General features: G+C 38.9%; 1 protein-coding gene across 9 annotated transcripts in view; it reads left to right on the top strand.

Moving 5' to 3' along the window:
- SFSWAP (splicing factor SWAP) overlaps positions 1-19,473 on the top strand; it is a 253,473-nt gene that overhangs the window by 66,340 nt on the left and 167,660 nt on the right. For 3 of the 9 annotated variants that reach the window (XM_074972596.1, XM_074972598.1, XM_074972595.1), the window contains exons 14-17: positions 3,127-3,198; positions 5,784-6,052; positions 17,396-17,538; positions 18,707-18,832. In XM_074972596.1, coding sequence (XP_074828697.1) covers positions 3,127-3,198; positions 5,784-6,052; positions 17,396-17,538; positions 18,707-18,810 — 588 coding nt within the window. In that variant the 3' untranslated portion in view covers positions 18,811-18,832. Of the gene's footprint in view, positions 1-3,126; positions 3,199-5,783; positions 6,053-17,395; positions 17,552-18,706; positions 18,833-19,473 lie in introns of all 9 variants that reach the window. The other 6 variants (XM_074972591.1, XM_074972599.1, XM_074972600.1 and 3 more) reach the window with 4 other exon arrangements.

Below are 19,473 nucleotides of genomic sequence, written 5' to 3'. Positions count from 1 at the left end.
AGATCCCACCTGTTTGTTCTCACTGTAAGAAATGGCTGTAATTTGGGGCCTTATGGCAAAAAAAATTGCTTGACAGTTTTGCTGAATGGTCAGTACTGAAGTCAAGTTTGTGCTCTTTCTCAAGCTGCTGTGTTTTTTGGATTTTTTGTGCTAGAATGTCTTTCAGATTTTGTTTTCATGGATTTCAGTTTTTTTTTTTTCACATGTTTGGCTACTGGCTTGTATTTATACAATAATTCAATGGTGAGGAAACATGAAATTAGGTAAATGATACTTTAAAAAACAGAAGCACTCATTCATCAGTAATATTTTTTGTCTTTACATATAGTTAAAACAGCACTTCAGTGAAACCTCACTCATTTTGCTAGAGGATGTCAAAATACAAACACATACAATTACATATACAAAATACACAAAACTTTGCCTTGATAAAGCTTCCCCCCCAAAACCCATCATGATAGTTTTCTTCAGCTGTTTTACTTTTGTTTATTGGATGGAGATGAAACTTCAGATAATGCCATATTATGGAATTTATTGACGACAAAAGGTTCTCTTTAAAAAACCCCATAAAATATACTTGCTACAAGATAGCTCTGTTGAACATGACGATACTCATCTCCACTCTATGAAGATCTAAATTTAGACAGTGCATAGTGTACTGTGCAGTGAAACCTGTTTTAAGGCTCTAATGAAACCAGTGAAAGTTGTCAGCTGCATAGTGATCATCATATCATATAATTATTGAATTTAGGAATACTTTAAAGTGGTCTCTACAAATATTTACTGGAGGGGAAATTTACTACAACTACCACTATAGATCTTTGCTCTTTAATGAAATAAACAGGACGGTTAAACTCAGTTGATGCATCTTTATGTACAAGATATATAATTTATAATTCCAAACTTTTTACTGTTAATGGCTTTGGACCAGGATATTGTAACCAGGGAATGTGCCAATATAATGTTAGTCACTTTTCATATCTCCATTTTAATAACCTCAGCCCACAGCCACATTTGAATCTCTGTACAGCAGTTTGGTCTACTCTCTGGATTATTTTGAATTTAGCAGTTTCATTTACACTTCCAATGAAAGGTTGACTTCAGACCATTAATCCTGCATATGATGTACTGTGCGGACCTAAGGTGTGCAATAAGTAATACATTCATTTTCCCACCTGCCTCTGACAGCTAAAATCTTGTTACATAGATTTTTAGAGCAGTGTTATGTTTACACCTCTGAATTGTGGTAGCTGCATGAAAAAATTAAGTGATCCAAAGAGATGTCTGAGTTGCACTAATGGAAAATGTTTGATGCTTATGACAGCATTTCTTCATGAGTTGGATGTTTTGATACTGTAGTTAATAAGTGTATTGTTTGATTTTTCTGTTCCAGCTGTGGTGCTTGTTTATATATTTTAAAATTTGTGTATAATTTAAGGCAAAGGCATGTCAAGTTGCCTAGTTGTATAATCCTACTCATCTGCTGTGTAGAATATCATCTACAGAGTAGTGAGAGGCCAGCTAATTGGTCCTATTTTCTCTGGAAATATTTTGTTTTTTAAATATCCAAATTATGAACTGTGTTGCCTTGAAATGTAGCAAGTGTTAACCCTTTTTGTTCTTATTTTGCTGTTGTAGAGAGTTGATAAATTGTGGGTTTATTGCTGATCAACAAAAATTGGTTGCTTGAATTAATCTATTAAGGCGAAAGACAAATGGAGTATATATCATGGTTGTGTGCATTAATTTGTGGTGAATGAGAATTGATATGTAAATTAGATACACCCCTCAAGCTCTAATAGATTACTAGGGCTGTGCTAGGTGTTAAGTGTGGGTATCACAGTTTCAACTTGTTTTATGTTAAACATTTTCTGCAAATGTAAATTTAATTTCAAAGTTATCTCTATTTAAGAATAACAGGCTGTTCGTTACATTGTTGAATGGTGTTTTATTATGGTATTATGCAGAGCTTACTCTTGTTTTTTGGTTCATATATATATTAGATTTGGGATTTCTGTGTATAACTTTAGCTGAGGTGGTTGGAAAGGTGATTCTTTAAAATTCTCTAACTTTTCAGGGTTGCTTAAATAATACATTTTAAAAACATAATTTGTCATAAATGTTTCTGACCAGCCATCACACACCAGCAAGCTTTCTACTGAGTGCGCAAGTATTAAATGAAAAGCTTTAACTATATAATATAGGGCCTGAATTTCCTTTCTTCTACACCAGTATTATGCTAGTGTAACTGATATATAAACAGTGATAACTGTTCTGGATATTCAGGTCCATAGTGTGCATAAGCTCATATATATGAAAGACATTCTCTCTGTTCTGAAAAATGACTAAAGAAATTAGCCTTAAAAATTCAGCAGTTCTTGTCTACAAGGGAACTGCATTAAATAGCATAGTCATACTCCTCTTGATACAATAAAAGACAAGTTTAAGTTCTGGTGGCAAATTACATTAGAGCTGTTTCTCCCAACTATTCTTCAAACAGTGTTTTGAGTTGTGAATGCTTTTAACTTCCAACAAGATTTCCCCACTATCGCAAATGTATAAAACTCACACGGACTGTCAAACTTCAATCTGTAGAATCTCAGCAAAGGGGGTGCTACATTAATGTTGTTTGAAAACTAATTCACTCACCTGAAAATTACTTTTAAGGGTTTACCTGATGCGTGTCATTTGCTTCTTTTTTCTTTTTCTTTTTCTTTTTTTTTAACATGAGGAGCTACTTAACGTGATTGGCTTGTCTGGTTTTTAATGTTTAAGTTTATATGTACATTTTGTTCCCAAGATACATTGCCTTTTTCAATAGCTAAATTTAAACTGCATCTCAGGATTCTCTTGCTCTGGGTAGTGTTTGGTTCACGGCTTTTTTGCCCACATGTCACTGCTTTGATAAGCCATCGGACAGCTACTCTATTTCCATTCTGTGAAATGAGTCGTTGGTGTTAATTGATTGCTTAGTCTGTGAATATCTACCTCATGCAAACCACCAGAACATGTCACCCAGACCTGAGGCAGCCATGGTGATCATAAGTAAGTGGTGTTCCTTGTCACATGAGGGGAACAATTGCCCTCCTGGATTGTCAGCCAAAAACTTGGAATTCTTTATTTCAGAAATGCCAAGAGGGGAAGTGTCATCAACCAGGGAAAAGAGTCAGAAGGCTCTGCCATGAGTACTGTAGCAAGGTAAATTAATTTAAGCCATACTAGTGATAGGGCCATTTGGAATAATGACATAGTATTTAATACTAATACCTGCATTCACATCCTGTTTAATTACAGTTACAATCTTGGTTGCTTCGTCCTTTTGGCATCTGCTTTCTCACTCAGCTCCTATTTAAAATTATGATACAACATTCTGAAAATGCCTTTGTGAAGTATATTACAATATTGGAAATTATAATGTACCATCAAGGAGAGCGAGGCGCCGCCCATTATTCTCAGACCGGGAGAGCTTTCTCATAAACACAGAAATGACTCTTGCATAAAGCTAGTAAAAGATTGCATAACCATGTTATGTGCCTGATAGCATCAAAATGAAGCAGATAGTTTAAGTGTTTAAACGATTAACTAAGCTGTGTTTATATTTTTAGTTTACGTGAACTTTTTTTAGTAATTCGGAGTTGTACAGTTGTATTGTACCCATTATTAAGGGGATATTAAGCTATTTTCTGCTGTTCTTTTTCTCAGGTTTTCTTCACTTTTTTCAGCTTCTGTTAGTTTCCCAAAGTATTTCTCATCCCTCCTTTTGGAAAGGCATTTTGTATCTTAAGTTTTTAATCCTTATTTGCTGCGCTGGTTTTTTGGGGTTGTTTTAGTCTGGGATTAAAACCTTGGCAGAGTCAGTTGGTTTTGTTTAATACACACAGCAATTCTCATGCACTCCTACAGTTTATAGAGCACAATTGCTTATTGATTTGGTGCTTTGGAGAGCTTAGACATAAGCCTTGGGAAGCTGAAATGAAGAAAGGTGACATGGTAGAAGGGAGAGACTCTAGGAGAGTCTCTTACATAATGGGTTATGTTCAGAAAGAAAATTGGGATACTGCACTTGCTGATGTATGAAACATGTCCAGAGAACAAAAATAGGCCATAGTAGTCTGCTTGGAAACCTTAAAGATTAGAGATGATAAAGCTATCTGAAGTAGCACATAAATTGTAAGGGTAGCTTTATTTGAAACGGGTTTCTAGTAAACTAATCATCTTGAAATAAGAGGAGCAGTCTCATTTTAGTTCAAGTGTTGATGCTGTCGTCTTTATGGTCTTTGAAGCATACTACCACAGTACAGCTTTATTGCCATGTTTTTTGTAAATATCGTTGTAAAATAGCTATTGTCAATTAAAGCTCAGAGAGGAAACATGACTTTGGCATAATATTTGACCTGAAACAGAGCTTCCAATTATCCAAATGTCTTGAAGTGTTGACTTGACATAATCACAGTAGAGAAAGGAGGAGAGCAAAAAAGATTACCAATTTCTGATTTGCTTATTCTAAGTTTTAACATATTAGTTGCTGTTCAAGTCACAGCAGGTATCACAGTATCAAATGGTGGAATTGTCAGACCAAGCAGAGTGGAAATTACGGTGGGATTAATCTGATTTCTCCAGGTGCCTTGAAACAGCAGTTTGAGGATTGACAGAATTTGAAATAAGGAGCAAACCTACAGTGTCTGACTTGATTTGTTGTCAACAAGCCATTTCAGCAGAGTTCTGAGGCAAAAAATGATCAATTGAAATTTTCTTGGGGTGTGCAGTGTTTAATTAACTGCAGACTAAATTATTAATTTAGCATGAATTCAGCAATGACCCTTTTGATCCTTAGGGTAAAGGTAGTTTTATGGGTTTAGAACCCTTTTTATACAAAATGTTTACTTTACAAACTAGAGAAGTGATTTGTAATGGTATTTTTTCTTCGTTTTGCTACTTTTGTGAACATTGCAATCAAACTAATACAGTGTTGGATGAAAGGTTGCCTTGTTGCATAAAAACTGAATGTTGACTGTATACAGGGATTCCTTTTTTAGAGTATATGTGTCCAGTTTATCCCTTTAAATTGAGGGCATAAACTGAGGACAACCTGTCTATCTGATACTACCAGATTCTTCAGAACCATCGTTAATCTTTTAAAACCGAGGTTGTAATCTTCAAAATTGTGCCCAGATTTGGCACACACAAACCTGTTTGCGTGAGAGTATGGGGGGCAATGTCGGCCTATGTTAAGCTCTGGCCGAAGCATGCATACATTTTGAAAGATTTCAGCCTTACCTCTCCAGACCGTTTTATATAATGTTTCTGCAGCATTTGAAAATGTAAAGTGTTGACGGGGTTATGTTTTGGTAGCTCTTGTGGAGTTAGCAGCTAATTTTGATCTAATTTATGTTGGGGCGCCCAGGGCTTTTGCTAGATGCCTCAGTTTATATTTTCATAACTCAAAAGAAATATTTAGTAAAGTAAATGAGTGTTAATTTTTAATATGATTGCTGATAGACTCCTCCAGTATTCCTTCCCTCAAAGGTCAGTAAAGTACATATAGCAAAACCATTACACGGAGATGCTAAGTGACTTTATCAAGGCTACACTGCAAGTAAGTGGCAGTCCCAGGATTAGACCTGAATATCTGGCTCCTAGCTCTTTGCTCAGTGTACTCTAGGCCAGTCTGTTTCTAACATGCATATGTGTGAGATCTGATAGATTTCCTCACATTGAAAATCTTCATAATCTTTGCTGAAAACTGAAAGTCATGTTAATAATTGATTTATTTCTTATTTCAGGCTGTCGGTAACATGCCATATCCTTTATTGACTGGAGTCAGAACTTTACCCACCGTAGAGGTGAAATCATCAGAAAGGCCTTCAAGCCAAAACAAAGATCCTCCCAAAGATGAAGAAAAGGAAAAGAAAAAAAAGAAACACAAGAAAAGATCTCGGACAAGATCTCGGTCACCTTCCAAATATCATTCGTCGTCTAAGTCCAGGTCTAGATCACATTCAAAAGCAAAGCATTCACTTCCCACTGCCTATAGAACTGTCAGGCACTCAAGGTGGGTTTGGAAGTGGAAAGTATGCTTTACTATTCTATTTGGGCTGGTATTTAATTTGCCTCTGCACCTTTTTCTATACACATTAGAAAGGAAATCCGCTTGTATAATGTAGATAAGAGAACTGGAAAACTTTGAGTCAATATATAATCTTTATATTTGATAATGTTATGAAAGATTTCATTTAAGTATTTGCAAGATAGTTTCTAAGCACAATTTTAGAGTGAATCTACTAAATGATTCTAACTGGTCCATTAAACGCATGTTGATGGTCTGTGGTTGTGTTAAGTCATAGGGCGATGACTCCCTCTATTTCCAACTATTTCTACAGGTGTTTTTATTCATTTCAAAGAGGAGCCTGGACACCTGTAAAATAGCTGGGAACAAAGGTGGGGAGCCAATTGGGAGGGGGGTCTGCAGCTACATCGGCAGAGGAAGAAGTATGAGCTGTCCTCCGTGACCAGGGCCACCAGCAGGACAAACTGCAAGCAAGAGTGTCAGGAGCTACCAATGGCTCTGCAGCTAGTACTGGGATAGAGAAGTAGAGCAGAAGGGAATAAGGAAACAAGGTGTCATGTCTAGATAAGCAATGGAAAAGAGAGGAACAGGTGGTTGAGCAACACACTCAGGAGAGTAGAGAACGAAACTAAGCAGTTGGGCAGGGGATCAGAGAGAGAGAGAGAGAGAGAAACAATTAGACTGGAAAGGGAGCCAAAAAAACTGTGTAACTAACTTGGTTAAAAAAGCCCATTACAGTCAGTTAAAAATACAGAACTACATTCCTGTTATATTACCACATAAGCAAATATTGCAGTCAACACAGGAAAGTTGCGTGATTGCAAATGGGAGAGGTGGTGTCCATGAGACACTTGAGATGTGGTCCACACTGTGAAAAAGTCCCCAAACCCTTTTAGTACCTTAGAGTTCTTTGGGTGATTTTCCATGCAGATTCCACTCTTAGTGCTCATGTGTCCTATGCACTTCATCGGATTTTCTTGGCTAGCTGTGTACCTTGGGGGATGCTTGCATCCTAGGTGCCCTAATGCCATGCCCTCTCAACTCACTCGTCTGAGGGCATAAAGGGCAGAGCAGGCCCAACAACCTCTCAGGCCCTTCTTTACTGCCTGTGGCTGTGAGGTGGAACTCCTGGCATCATTGCTCACTCTGCAGTTCACCTTAGATTTAGGATAGTGTTAGTGTAGTTAAGTTTCCGTTGCTTGTTGACTTGTATATAAAACCCTGAATTTGATCCTCTTTCAGTCACTTAAGTTTCATTTTGAAGGACAGTCCCCCTGCACCCTATATAATGGTGCTATGACTACAGCAGAGGCTAAATCACTAGGGTATTAAACATGTCTGTCAGACATGTCCCCCATCTAACTCTGCTGGGCCAGTCAACAGTGGACATTCTTGGTGCCTGGTATGCCTTGGGGAAGGACACATTTTGGAACATTGTTCCATGTATCATTTCTTCTCCAGGTGTATCCAGAGAGTGAAGGAGTTGAGAATAAAACATCTCCTTGTGGAGAAGTCAGTGCAGATCTTCTCAGACTCTGAGAAGTCTTGGGAGAAGCCTCAATCTGTGGATTGGTCAGTGTCCTGGTGAGCCATGACTCCATTCTGAACTCACAGGCCACTTCTTAGCCCTTATTCATCCCCCACTACATCAGCAATGACATCCAGTAGAGGCAAGAAGTGACAAGCCAAAGTACAGGTTGCCTTTCTCAGGACCCAGCAGGAGGCACATGAGTCGTCATGACTTGGCCCCAGGCTCAGTCAAGAGTCATAAGTAAGAGAATACCTTTGCCAATAGGTCAGTACTGACATCTATGGCAGCTCATGTGATACTGTTTAAAGCTAAAGACTGCACTGCCTCCAGTACTGGCCCCTCAGCACAGACTTCGGTACCCAGCATGTCCTCATTGACTCCCACATTCTTGGTGGTGACTGTACCCAGTACGTCAGTACAGACTATCTCCTTGGGACCTGAGGCATTAGTATCAACTTATTTGGCACTGAAGCAGTATAAGCTGCCAAGTGATGTGTTGGTTGGCTCAGTTCTGGAGTTCCAGAAAGATTTGGGGAGGTTATTACAAACCTGCCTACTGTAGAGTTTCCACACCTGGCCAGTGAAGTGTTCTGTATTGTAACCCGCTGGTTCATAGGCACTCCTGATAGGACTGCCCCTTCCTTAGAGGAGATATGTTCCTTCTCCTCCTTCCATGAACATAGCAATGAAATATCCCCTACCTATCCTTCATCTCCTCCCAAGTAGCTCAATGGGAATCAGGGAGAGAATCCAGAAAACAATAAGGGGAGCTAGGAAGAGCACTCCACTTAGCATCCTTCACTGTGCCACTATCCCCTGCTTTCTGGGGTTTTCAACCCTACTATAGAAAGCTAGTGTCTTCCACTGTGTTTAGAGAAAGGTCGTCTCACTGAAGAAGCAAATTTAGCCTCCATAGGCAACTCCATCCATGGCTGCTGCAGAGTCAAGAGGAGAGTGGGAAAAAAACAGCAATCTCCTGAGCAGAATCATCATTATACAAGAGAAGGAGCATAAATGCTTTGATGATCTCTGATGTGCAACTCCAGAGAGATTGGCCATGCCATTCGATCTGTTGGAACCCACCAAATCAGTTTGGCCCACAGCAAAGATGGATGCTGCTATCTCAAAAAAGCACAGAGAAGATGTTGGATTCCTGCTAAGGGGTTTGAATACTTGTACCAAATATCCTATATCTGGCTCTCTGCAGGTAGAAGCTTACAGGAGAGGATAAAAGAACTAGTCTACAGCTCGTGAGACAGACCCCAAAAAGCTAGGATTTTCTGGTCAAAAGGTGTATTTATCTGCGAACCTATAAAGGAGGGAAGCAGACTGCCTTGTGATACCCTCAAAATATGATTTTTTGAATTGGTACAAACTATCCAATGTGGTGGATAAATTATCCAATGAGCACCAACTGAAATCTCTTACGACTGAGGGCTGCCTAACTGCCAGAACATCTCTGCAGACTGTGCTGGATGTGTCTGTCACTCATCTGAACAAAGGCCACTGCAGCTGCTATGAGGAGATTGTCAGGGCTCAAGTCGTCAAGACCTCCTCATTTGAGGGCAACAGTCTCTTTAACAGTGGCACTGATGAGGCGCTCAAAGATTTCAGGGCAGCTTTGTGCAACTTGGGGTTCTGTCTCTGCTCCAAAAAGAAAGCTGCCAAGACAAGCCATGCTTCAGGCAGCGTTCTTTGACACAATTATCACTAGGATCCTCACATCCTCGAAGGAAGAGGCAGAAATTAAAGTGGAGGCAACCTTCTGCTCTCCTCAGCTGCTCCACAGTTTGGGGCTTCAAATAGGCCGAAGAGTCAATGCTATTGTTAGGAGCCTGCTTGGACCAGCATGGGATCTGTTTTCTTTTTTAACCTCTCACAAGAAACTCCCTTACCTTCCCCCCACCCCCACAAGAAGCAAGAGGTAAACTGCCTCTTACAACTGGGAACAATGTAGGAGGATCCCCTTGGAGTTCAATGTGTTAAAATTCAATTTAGATTATTGATGAGATGCCAGATAATCCAGGCCCAATCAATTTATTAATCAAAGTTTATTAGTCAAAGGTTAATCAGCATGATAAAGAAAAGCAAATACAATACTGATCTGGGGAAGCAGTCCTGCTGCCTGGTCTATTTCCAACTAGTGTTCAGAAATTTATCCATATATGTCTACGAAAGAGACAGAATTCCATTCTCATGCTCTGTTGAGCCATGGAATTCCCTTCATGGCCTGTTAATTTACATAATATATAAGCTAAAGACATTCATCACAGAAGGGATCTGTAACAATAAGTATTCCCTTTCTTGGTTTTCTGGACATCTGGACACAATTTTCTAAGTGTCAACAGGTCAAAGCAAGAGGATGCACAATCTTTCAGTCAACAACAACACTAAGATTTAGATGCAAAGCATTGTGGGACTTTGGTTAATCTATAAAGGCCTCTGGGAGTCTGATTCCTCTGCTAACAAGGAGCAATGGCTTTTATTCCCACTACCTCTTACTCTCAAAGAAGAACAAGGCTTGTGAAGGCTCATCCTCAACATCTCAACACCTTCATCTGCAATTTTCAAATTTAGAATGGTGACTTATTTCTGACTTTTTTTATAAATTCCTTCATTAGATCCTATGGACTGATTCCCACAGTTCTTGACCACCAAGGTGCCTAGTTTCCATATCACCATATATCCAGCTCACAGGAAGTAACAAATTCCTTCTAGGAACATCCTACCGCTAATAGAGTTCTACCGTTCATCCTCTTTACCTTGCCAAGTTTTTATCACATACCTTTTTGTTGTGGCAAGTCATCCAAGGAGACAGGGAATCCAGCAATACTCTTACCTAGATGACTGTCTAATTCAAGGGTGATCACTACAGGTAATTGATTCAGTTCAGACAGTCCTGAAAATTTTCACCTTGGTAGGTCTCAGTATAAACAGGGAGAAAGTCTCTGACACCATAGCACTAACAGAAGCATTGTTAGACTCCAGATCAGTGAAATCCTACCTTCAAAGTGCTGGTGGACAACTCTGCAGCAATGCACTGTATCAACAGGCAAGGGGCAACATGATCATCCCTAACGTGTCAATATGCTGTGTGCCTGTTGGAGTGGTGCATTCAGCACCAGATAATGCCAATAGCTCTGCGCCTTCTGGGTCTTCAAATACTCTAGCAGACCCGCTTAGCAGGGACTTTTCCAAGAATTAAAAATGGTCTGTCAAGGAGTCAGTTCTGCACCGTGTTTTTGCAGGTAGTAGATCTGTTCGCAACAAACCACAAGAAGTGTCAGAATTTCTGCTTCAGAGGAGGCACAAGTCCCAAGTTCCCTGTCAGATGGCGGCTTCATTTCTTAATCCCTGAGGATAATATGCCTTTCACCAAACCCCATGATATCAAGTTCCGTGAAGAAATTGAGGCAGAACGCAAGATGCATAATCATAGTAGCCTCAGCATAGGCCAAGCAGTTCTTCAGATTCAGATTAGGTGACTGTCAGCACAACCATCTTACCTGTTCTATTCAGGTCTCCTAGAACAATGGTTAGATCCTGCACCCACACCCAGCATCCTGGCACTAGACAGCCTGGATGCTGGTTGAATGAATCCCATAAATAGGACCCTACCATATTCATGGCTGTGAAAAATGTGTAATGGACCCTGAAATTTGATCTTTTGTGTACTTTTATCCTATATTATAGTGTAAAAGTATACAAAAGTACACAGTGTTTCTCAAACTGGGGGTCCTGATCCAAAAAGGGAGTTGCAAGACTATTATAGAAGGGGGTCACGGTATTGCCACCCATACGTCTGTGCTGCTGGCAGCAGCGCTGCCTTTAGAGCTGGGCAGCCGGCCAGCAGCTGTGCAGAAGTAAGGCTAGCCTTGCAACCCCCCTTTGGGCTTTGTATTTTACCGTTTTTAAATACACGCTCATGTTTTGTTACAACACCGTGAAATTTAAGATTTAAATATTTGAAACTGTGTAATTCAAGATTTTTTTAAATGCTGTGACCGTGAAATTTATGAAAATTGACACTGAATTTGGTAGGACCCTACCTATAAAGCAAAGCTATTTTGCTGCAGTTCAGAACATTGTGCTCCAGAGCAGGAAACCTTCAACTAGACTTATTTGCAGAGCTAAATGGAGAAGGTTTTCTATTTGGGCATCTCAGCACCAGTTTTCTGCCCTCACAACACCAGTGTCAGTTTTGGACTGTCACCTTGAAGCAGTCTGGACTCCATCCATTAATAAGAATCCATCTGGCAGCAGTATCATCTCTCTATTAAGGGCCACACTGTATCTTCCCACATTACAGTGACAAAATTCCTGAAGCAGCTCATATATGTCTTTCCCCCAGTTCAAGAGCCCCATATCCTTGGAACCCAAGGCTGATGGGTTGTGCACTCCCTCCCTACCCTCTCAGTTGTAGCCAGGGTAAGGAAGTAAAGCTGGGAGAGTCAGACTGTTATGCCAGGTCCTCCATATACATTTCATAAAGAGATGGTTACTCTTAGACCTTACCCTAAGTTTCTCCCCACGGTGGTCTTGGAATTCCACGTAAATGAGTTCTTTCATCTTCTGGTATTCTTTCCTCAGTCTCTCCCTACCCTGTGTGAAGCCTGATGTAGTGACAACATTATCTTTTTATTCAGATAGTATTAAGAAATTTAGGAACACCCATAAACTTTGTGTTGCATTTGCTGATGGGCCCAGGGCAACGTATATCCTCGGCTGTCATCCTAGTGGTTCTCAGACTGTATAAGAACTTACTACAAGTTAACCAGGAAAGAGCCATCAGCCATATTAGAGCTCATTCCACAAGGGCTCAGACTTAGGTGCCTGTTTGGGTAATATACCCATACCTGAGGTGTATAGAACAGAAGAATGGAACTTGATCCACACATTTACTATGCATTCCCTAGTACAGGCCTCCAAACTGGTTGCCAATTTTAGTAGATCAGTCCTGCATTGGCCTTTAGGCTGGACTCTACATACCCACTGCCAAGCAAGTAGACAACTACTTGTTAGTCACCAACAGTGGAATCTGTGTAGACAATCACTTGAAGAAAAAAGAACAGTTACTTATCCTACAGTAACTGATTCTTCAAAATGTGTTGCCCACACGGGTCCCCTGGCTCACCATCCTTCCCTGCTAATGTGGAGACCTACTCCTGTAGGAAACAGTATTGGCAAAGGAACTGTGGCAGTTGGCCCCACTTCATCCCTTGTATCTTTGGGACAGGGGGTACAGATGCAGCCCCAGTGAACATAGAAGAATCTGATCTCAAGTGAATGGGTCTCAAAACAGTGTTTTGCTGTCTCACATGTATTTTCTAATGTTGATCGTAGGGTTTTACATGTTTGCTATGTACCTATTTAAACGCACATATGAGTATACATAACTTCAGCTTTCCTCATGCAACTCTGAACAGGCCTTGGCTTGCTTTCCTTGTCACTTTCAGGCTAATGTAAGCATAAGGTTTATTTTTTCCAGGCTCGCTTGCTTACAAAGAGGAATTCATTTATCTTTACAGAGTATTTAGTAAGAAGATATTTTTTAAAAAAAAAATCTTCTGGGTACAGTGTCTTCCCTTTCTTTGCCAAGTTCTAGAAAGAAAAGAATTAATTGAAAGACAAGAATCCTTTAAGTAGGCATTGCTGGTTTGTTTTCGTTTAAGTTTAGAACCAACTGACATCAAAATTTTATAAATCTTGTTGAATATGCTTGGTACTTGTCACCGTCATAAAATCTTTTTTGTAAAAATAGCTCCCATAACACGTGGATAGGCTTTGCATGCATGACACTGCAATGTTGAAACAAAACATTTCAACCGTAACCATAATTGTGTGTTTATAGATGCTGTGATCCCAATATGTTGGGAAGACAATGATTTAGATACACAACAAAAAGAGGGAAGTGCCTACTTTAGGTCTTTGTACCCTTGACGTAACTGTAAAAGTACACTGACAAAAATAACAGCTCCCCAGAACAGAATAACCAGTTAGAAATGGCAATCCAGTCCAGACCTATCAAATTGCCCTGATGTTCATCACTCCCCAGAAATCTGGGTAAAAACCAAGGGTTTTGTGTCATGTTGGAATGCTTGTGGCTACAATTTTACAGTATCAGGACAATGGCAAATCGTTATCAATGCAAGCCTGTAAAGATAATGATGACATGACCACACTGGTAAAACAATTTAGCTGAAAGTTTCTCAAGACAATATTACAATGGACAATATTACAAAATGATTTCAGCGTAAGTTTATGGAGACGTTCCTATGTCAAAATGTTAAATATGAGCTTCGACACCAGTGTGAAATGAAAAAAAATTAAATTGAAGTAACTCACGGTCTGTGACCTAATACTAAAGCAAGTTTAACGCCTTTGCAATTGAATTGGTAGATAAGTCGGAATCATTTCAATAGAGCTGTTAAAGCATTGCATTGTCATGTCGAATACAAAATGTGGCTTCTCACACATCTTTCTTGTTTTGTATGCCTAGAGTCAGACATTGCAATAAGCATGTTGCTCAGTCTTTAGATTCCCACAAGACCCAGTGTTATGACTTCCTACCATACCATACCTTATTTAGATGTAGAGACTAATTAGAAGTATATTGTTTCCCACTTGTAATCCATTACTCAAAACTATTTGTAAAGATTGATCTATGATGAGTAGCCCCACTCAGTGACCTGTGATAAAGGGCTATCGTATAATGCCTGGACACTGGTATTAAATTACATAAATTCTAACAGCCTTAGGCTGTGTCTACACTAGCAGATTTGTCAGCAAAACTTTTATTGGTCAGAGGTGTGAAAAAAACACACCCTGACCGACACAAGTTTCACTGACAAAAGTGCTGATGTGGACAGTGCTATGTCAGTGGGAGATGCTCTCCCGCCAACTTACCTACCGTCGCTCGTTGGGGGTGGTTTAATTATGCTGGTGGGAGAACTCTCTCCCTCCAGCATAGATCCGCCACACAGGAGACCTTACAGTGGCACAGCTGCAGCGGCACAGATGTGCTGCTGTAAGGTCCATAGTGTAGCCATACCCTCAGTTGCTTTATTTGTCCGTGTCAACCTTAAAACTATTTTAAACAGATGTGTTATGCTTTTGTAATCTCATTTTGTGCTGTTCAGGCAGCAGTTCCTAACCTTCAGATTTTAACAGCAGTTGTCAGTGATTACTTTGCACTTGGAGCAGATTAGAATGATAGTAATTACGGAGAGAGAGACTTCCTGTTTAACTTTTTTTTTAAGTTTGACTTATGAGCCTGTTCAACAAAGCACTCCAGAATACGGATATCTTTTCAGAATTACCAAAATTTCATAGCTTTTTGACAGACCAGCACATTAAACTTGATGTATCTACACAGGAGAGATTTGTGTCTTGGGTCTGAAGCTGTTTAAATTAGTAGTTTAAATTAATTGTGACAGCCAAAAGAGAAGCTGTACTTTTTCCAAAATTTCTGATTAGGATATGTTTTAATTGGACAGTAATGAACTCTGTGTTGTGAAATGTGTAAACAAATAATGACCTATTGGCACACATTTCACTTCATTTGGAAAACTATTTGTTTTGGTTTAGATCTTTTCAAATGTTAAAGAATGTGTGTATAGGTGTTGATTTGACTTTCCATGTACCTTGATATTTGAATTACAGGCTCCTGGGTTGCTATTGCTTATGTAGTTGTAAAAATACATTGGGGCATAACATCCTCAAGGGATAATTTGGTACAGCATAAGAATTGTAGTTAATTTGTTGGGGCAAGTTAATAGGGGATGAGCTGAGGGAAGTGAAGCTAAAAATATATGTTTGTTTAACATTTCAGAGCATATTTAATTTTTGTTTTGCCTTTTTTCTTGTATGAGTGATAGGCCAAATTTGCCTCACAAGCAAGTGATTTTAGAGGCTTTTACATAACTTTAAAAAAATCCTTGTGTGGTATTTATTTTTAGAAGAGTAGCAATTTGCCAGTGCAATTTGCTATTTGGTATAAATGAGACTAAGAGTGCAATATATTTTTTTGTTCTTACACTGTTAACATACTAGAGTCACAGCTTAGTAAATATACATGATGCACCATTGATGTTAATACAGCTTAATTTTTAAATAGTTTACTTAATTTAATCTTGTACCTTACAGTTGAAGTTGCAGAATTCACTTCCTGTTCAAATAACATCACTGATTCAGGCTGATGTAAGATATTTAACTAGGTATTGCTTAAACATGTGATCAAAGCAATTCTCCTAGACAAGGTAAAAAACTGTAGATATGTGAGGAACCCAATTTTATTGCAGTCCTTGTCATGTTAAAAATGACTCTTCTACATAAATATGTATTCCTTCCATTACTGTTCCCAAATGTGTATCCTGAAACTAGTTCCTAAAGCTCTTGATATACCAAGGATTTGATCGCAGACCAAGAAGATGCATCTAGAGTTTTAGAAAGCAATAAAGCATGCACAATAGCCCCATAGTGTGGTGCAGCCCTGCTTCCTGTGGACATTTTAGCTCCATAAAGATATTTCCTCAAATTCACAAATTATTAAAGTCTAATGCAAACAGATGTGGGTGAATTTGTTAGAACTGTTTTGGAAAACAAGTAAGTTTTGGGACCCTCTTGTTCATCTGTAGTCAACACTCCATCAATGCCCTTTTTTTCTAATAAACTTCAAAGCACCATAACAAATTTGACGTAAATTGTATCTGATAGTGGTGCTCTGTTTTAGTAGCATAGAATGTCAATCACTGAAGTTTTGCGCATGATGTTCTGGCTGAGAAGTTTCAAATTTCACAGTTGATGACCAGTAAATGTAAATAATGACCATATTAATGAGAGTCTTAATCTTCCTATTTTGTATGAAATAGATCATCATAGCACAAAATCTAGGATAATGCATGGGGCATGAGTGGGAAGAAGGGAGGAGAAAAGGGGCTGCAAAGCAACTCATTACATAGTGAATGATTTAATGATTTTGCAGATAAAATGTAAGTCTGCATTTTGAACTTGTGAGTAGAGCTGGAAGCTCTAAACTTCCATTTGATAATCACTTTCCTGGTGTACTTTAGTAATAGCTTACTGCTAAGCCACCTACTCCATTTATCCACTTAATGAACCATGGGTAGTAATTAGGAGCAGGATGCATCATTAAAGGGTTAGTTTGTAAACCAAGCTGGATGGAATAGGTAAATGTGTGCTATGTTTTTCATTGGCCCGGTTTCAAAAATTGAACTAAAATTTACCTCAAAATAGCAATCCCTCACCTAATTTGTAAAATGCGTGTTTCCTGTTGCTCCAGAATCCATCTATTCATCTTGGAAGCAATATCTATTCAAATACTTCCACTTTCTTCAGATGTAATGTGACCTGACAACTTTATAGAATAATGAACTTCTAAGAGAGCGTATTAAACAATATGACTGGTATTAACTTACTTTATTTAAGAGAGTACAATGCCTTATGAATGTCTCATGAAGTCTAGTTTAAATAATAATTCCATATATTCCAATGAGAAAGTTAAGCCATTTTTTAATCATTTGAAGGCTAGTGGCTAAATCTCTTCAGGTTGAAGTGATTGGAAAAATGTTACAGAACCAAAACAATCATACCCAATTCATAAATATTTTAAGCTAATGCATTTTTCTGATTGTTTGGACTTTTGTAGGCTGGTCCATATAAGCATGCTTTCACTAAGGTTCAGCTTTGGTTAAGGGATTAAGTCTTTTCAGGATTCTAGTTAATACCAAAACTAGCACATTTATTCTCAATGTGAAGTGTGTGCCTCCATATCACAGACTCACAGCATCCACAGGGACACTGAGCATGGAGCCGAGTCTGAGCAACTCATCAATGGCAGCAGCAACAGAGCGAGAAAATTATCAGGCAGCTTCGACAACGAAAAGATTTGACTGCTGGAGCTCTTTAGAGGGAAATCCTGGTAAAACGTCAAGGTGTCTGACTGACCTCAAACTTTATAATCTGTTTTTTCCTTTAATCCTTCTGAAAGGCCTGGTAAAGGTCAGATTTCTAAGTGAAAAAGCAGTTAAATAGCAATACAGTACTTAACTGCTGTTGTGATTTTCCTTTCAGTAGGTCTGTTTGACTGTAATAGGATCTATGATTTACAAATGGCTTGTCTCTTAGTCATTGCAAAATTAGGTTTTCTGAAGAAAATGAATGCTTGAGGTACATAGGGTAAAGTGTCTTGTATAAAGGAGAGTGGAGTAAAAATTCAAAATCCCTAAGCAAAATGATTATATCTACATATCTTATTGGGAACAGAGCTAAGTAAAGGAAAGATTTTTGCTTTTTTCTTATTGTATGTATTCTCTATTGGGAAATGCTCAGGTTTTACTTTTACAAACATTTAGCCTTAAATCTTTGAGATAAGCGTGCGCTCTTACATTGATCTCTGATCTTAACTGGGCGCGCTCTGTTTCTCTCTGTAGGGCAGACATTTCAAGTTGAAGTGCTAATGCTAAACAGTCTTGGTCAGGAGTTAGTCAGTTGCATAGGTTGAAAGTATTGAGTAATCAGGATTTTCCTGCAGCATAAGGAACAGAATTTCTTTGACTTGTCAATATTCAGAGGAAACTTACAAATTTCAAAACAAAATGATCTTTTTAACTCAGTCTCTTCACTGTTTTCAATTTACCTGCATGATGCAGCAACACTAGAGCATGCTGCTAATTTGGAAAGGCAAAGTCAAGTCTAACTTTAAGATTCTGGGCTTTAAACCAAAATGGACTTAAGCATAACAGTTAGCAAACTGTCTCCCATGAGAGGTAACTGACTAACTGCACTGACATCCCAATGCTAATATGAGTTGAGAGTGGTTCACGTGGCACCTCTTCCCCTGTTGAGAGTGAAGAGCAAGTAATTCATTCTCTTAAATATAAATAAAATATTTTGATGGTGAGAAACCCTCGTGACCCTGGCAAGCCTTAGAGACTAGGAATATCCCATGTTGATATGAAATCAAATAAGCATTTGAATGGCACCATAGTTGGGTTTGATGACAACGTATTCCACTGAAATAAAAATAATACAACAAATTACGGCAATAACAAGAACAAAAAATAAAACTTTTTTTCCCTCCCGGTCAGGTCACGATCGAGATCTCCTCGGAGAAGGGTCCACTCACCTGAAAGGCGAAGAGAGGAAAGGGCTGTTCCAACGGCTTATCGCATTAGTAACAGTCCTGGAATGAGTAGGAAACGCACACGTTCCAGGTATGTGCACCAGTCATGACAAATGCCCTATTTGGAGTTTTAAATATTGTGTGTTGCTTTGTGTGTACTGTTTATGTAAAGCTTGTTTCTTTTGTGAGCTGAGGCTTTGGTTCAGCCATGCATTATATAATGAGTAACAAGCCAACCTGTGAAAAAACAGTTTGCAGTAGAAACACTGGTCCCTCCTGTATAGAATGTGTGTACAGGTCTACATCATAAAGTGATGAGCATGTACATGCTTTGGATGTATCTAGTACAGTGACAGGTTATTTTACAGTTCATGCTTGCTGCTTGATGCACTGTAGTTGGAGTATTCTAACCCTTTCCCAGTCTGAAACATCTTTGTTGTGCTTTCCTTCCTGCAAATATTGGAAACCGTTCAGATTTGTACTTGGAATTCCCAGTGTCTGGCTACATTCCTTCCCCCATGGGTAAGATTCTCTGGCTGTAGTAGCACAAACAGAGTGTGCCGAAATGCCCTGCCATATTGGCTTTTTAGTTGAGTGAAAATTGCATAGTCATGATTGGATCTAAAGCTAACAAATGGAGGAAGGGAGGGGGGGCAGCACACTTTAGCACACATTACATTTTAGAGTAAAATATATTTTGAATGTACAAGTGGAACTCAACCTGTAAAATGG

This window comes from Natator depressus, chromosome 15, assembly GCF_965152275.1.
Source record: "Natator depressus isolate rNatDep1 chromosome 15, rNatDep2.hap1, whole genome shotgun sequence".
NCBI classification, from domain to species: Eukaryota; Metazoa; Chordata; order Testudines; family Cheloniidae; genus Natator; species Natator depressus.
This window is presented reverse-complemented; position numbering and strand designations above follow the sequence as displayed.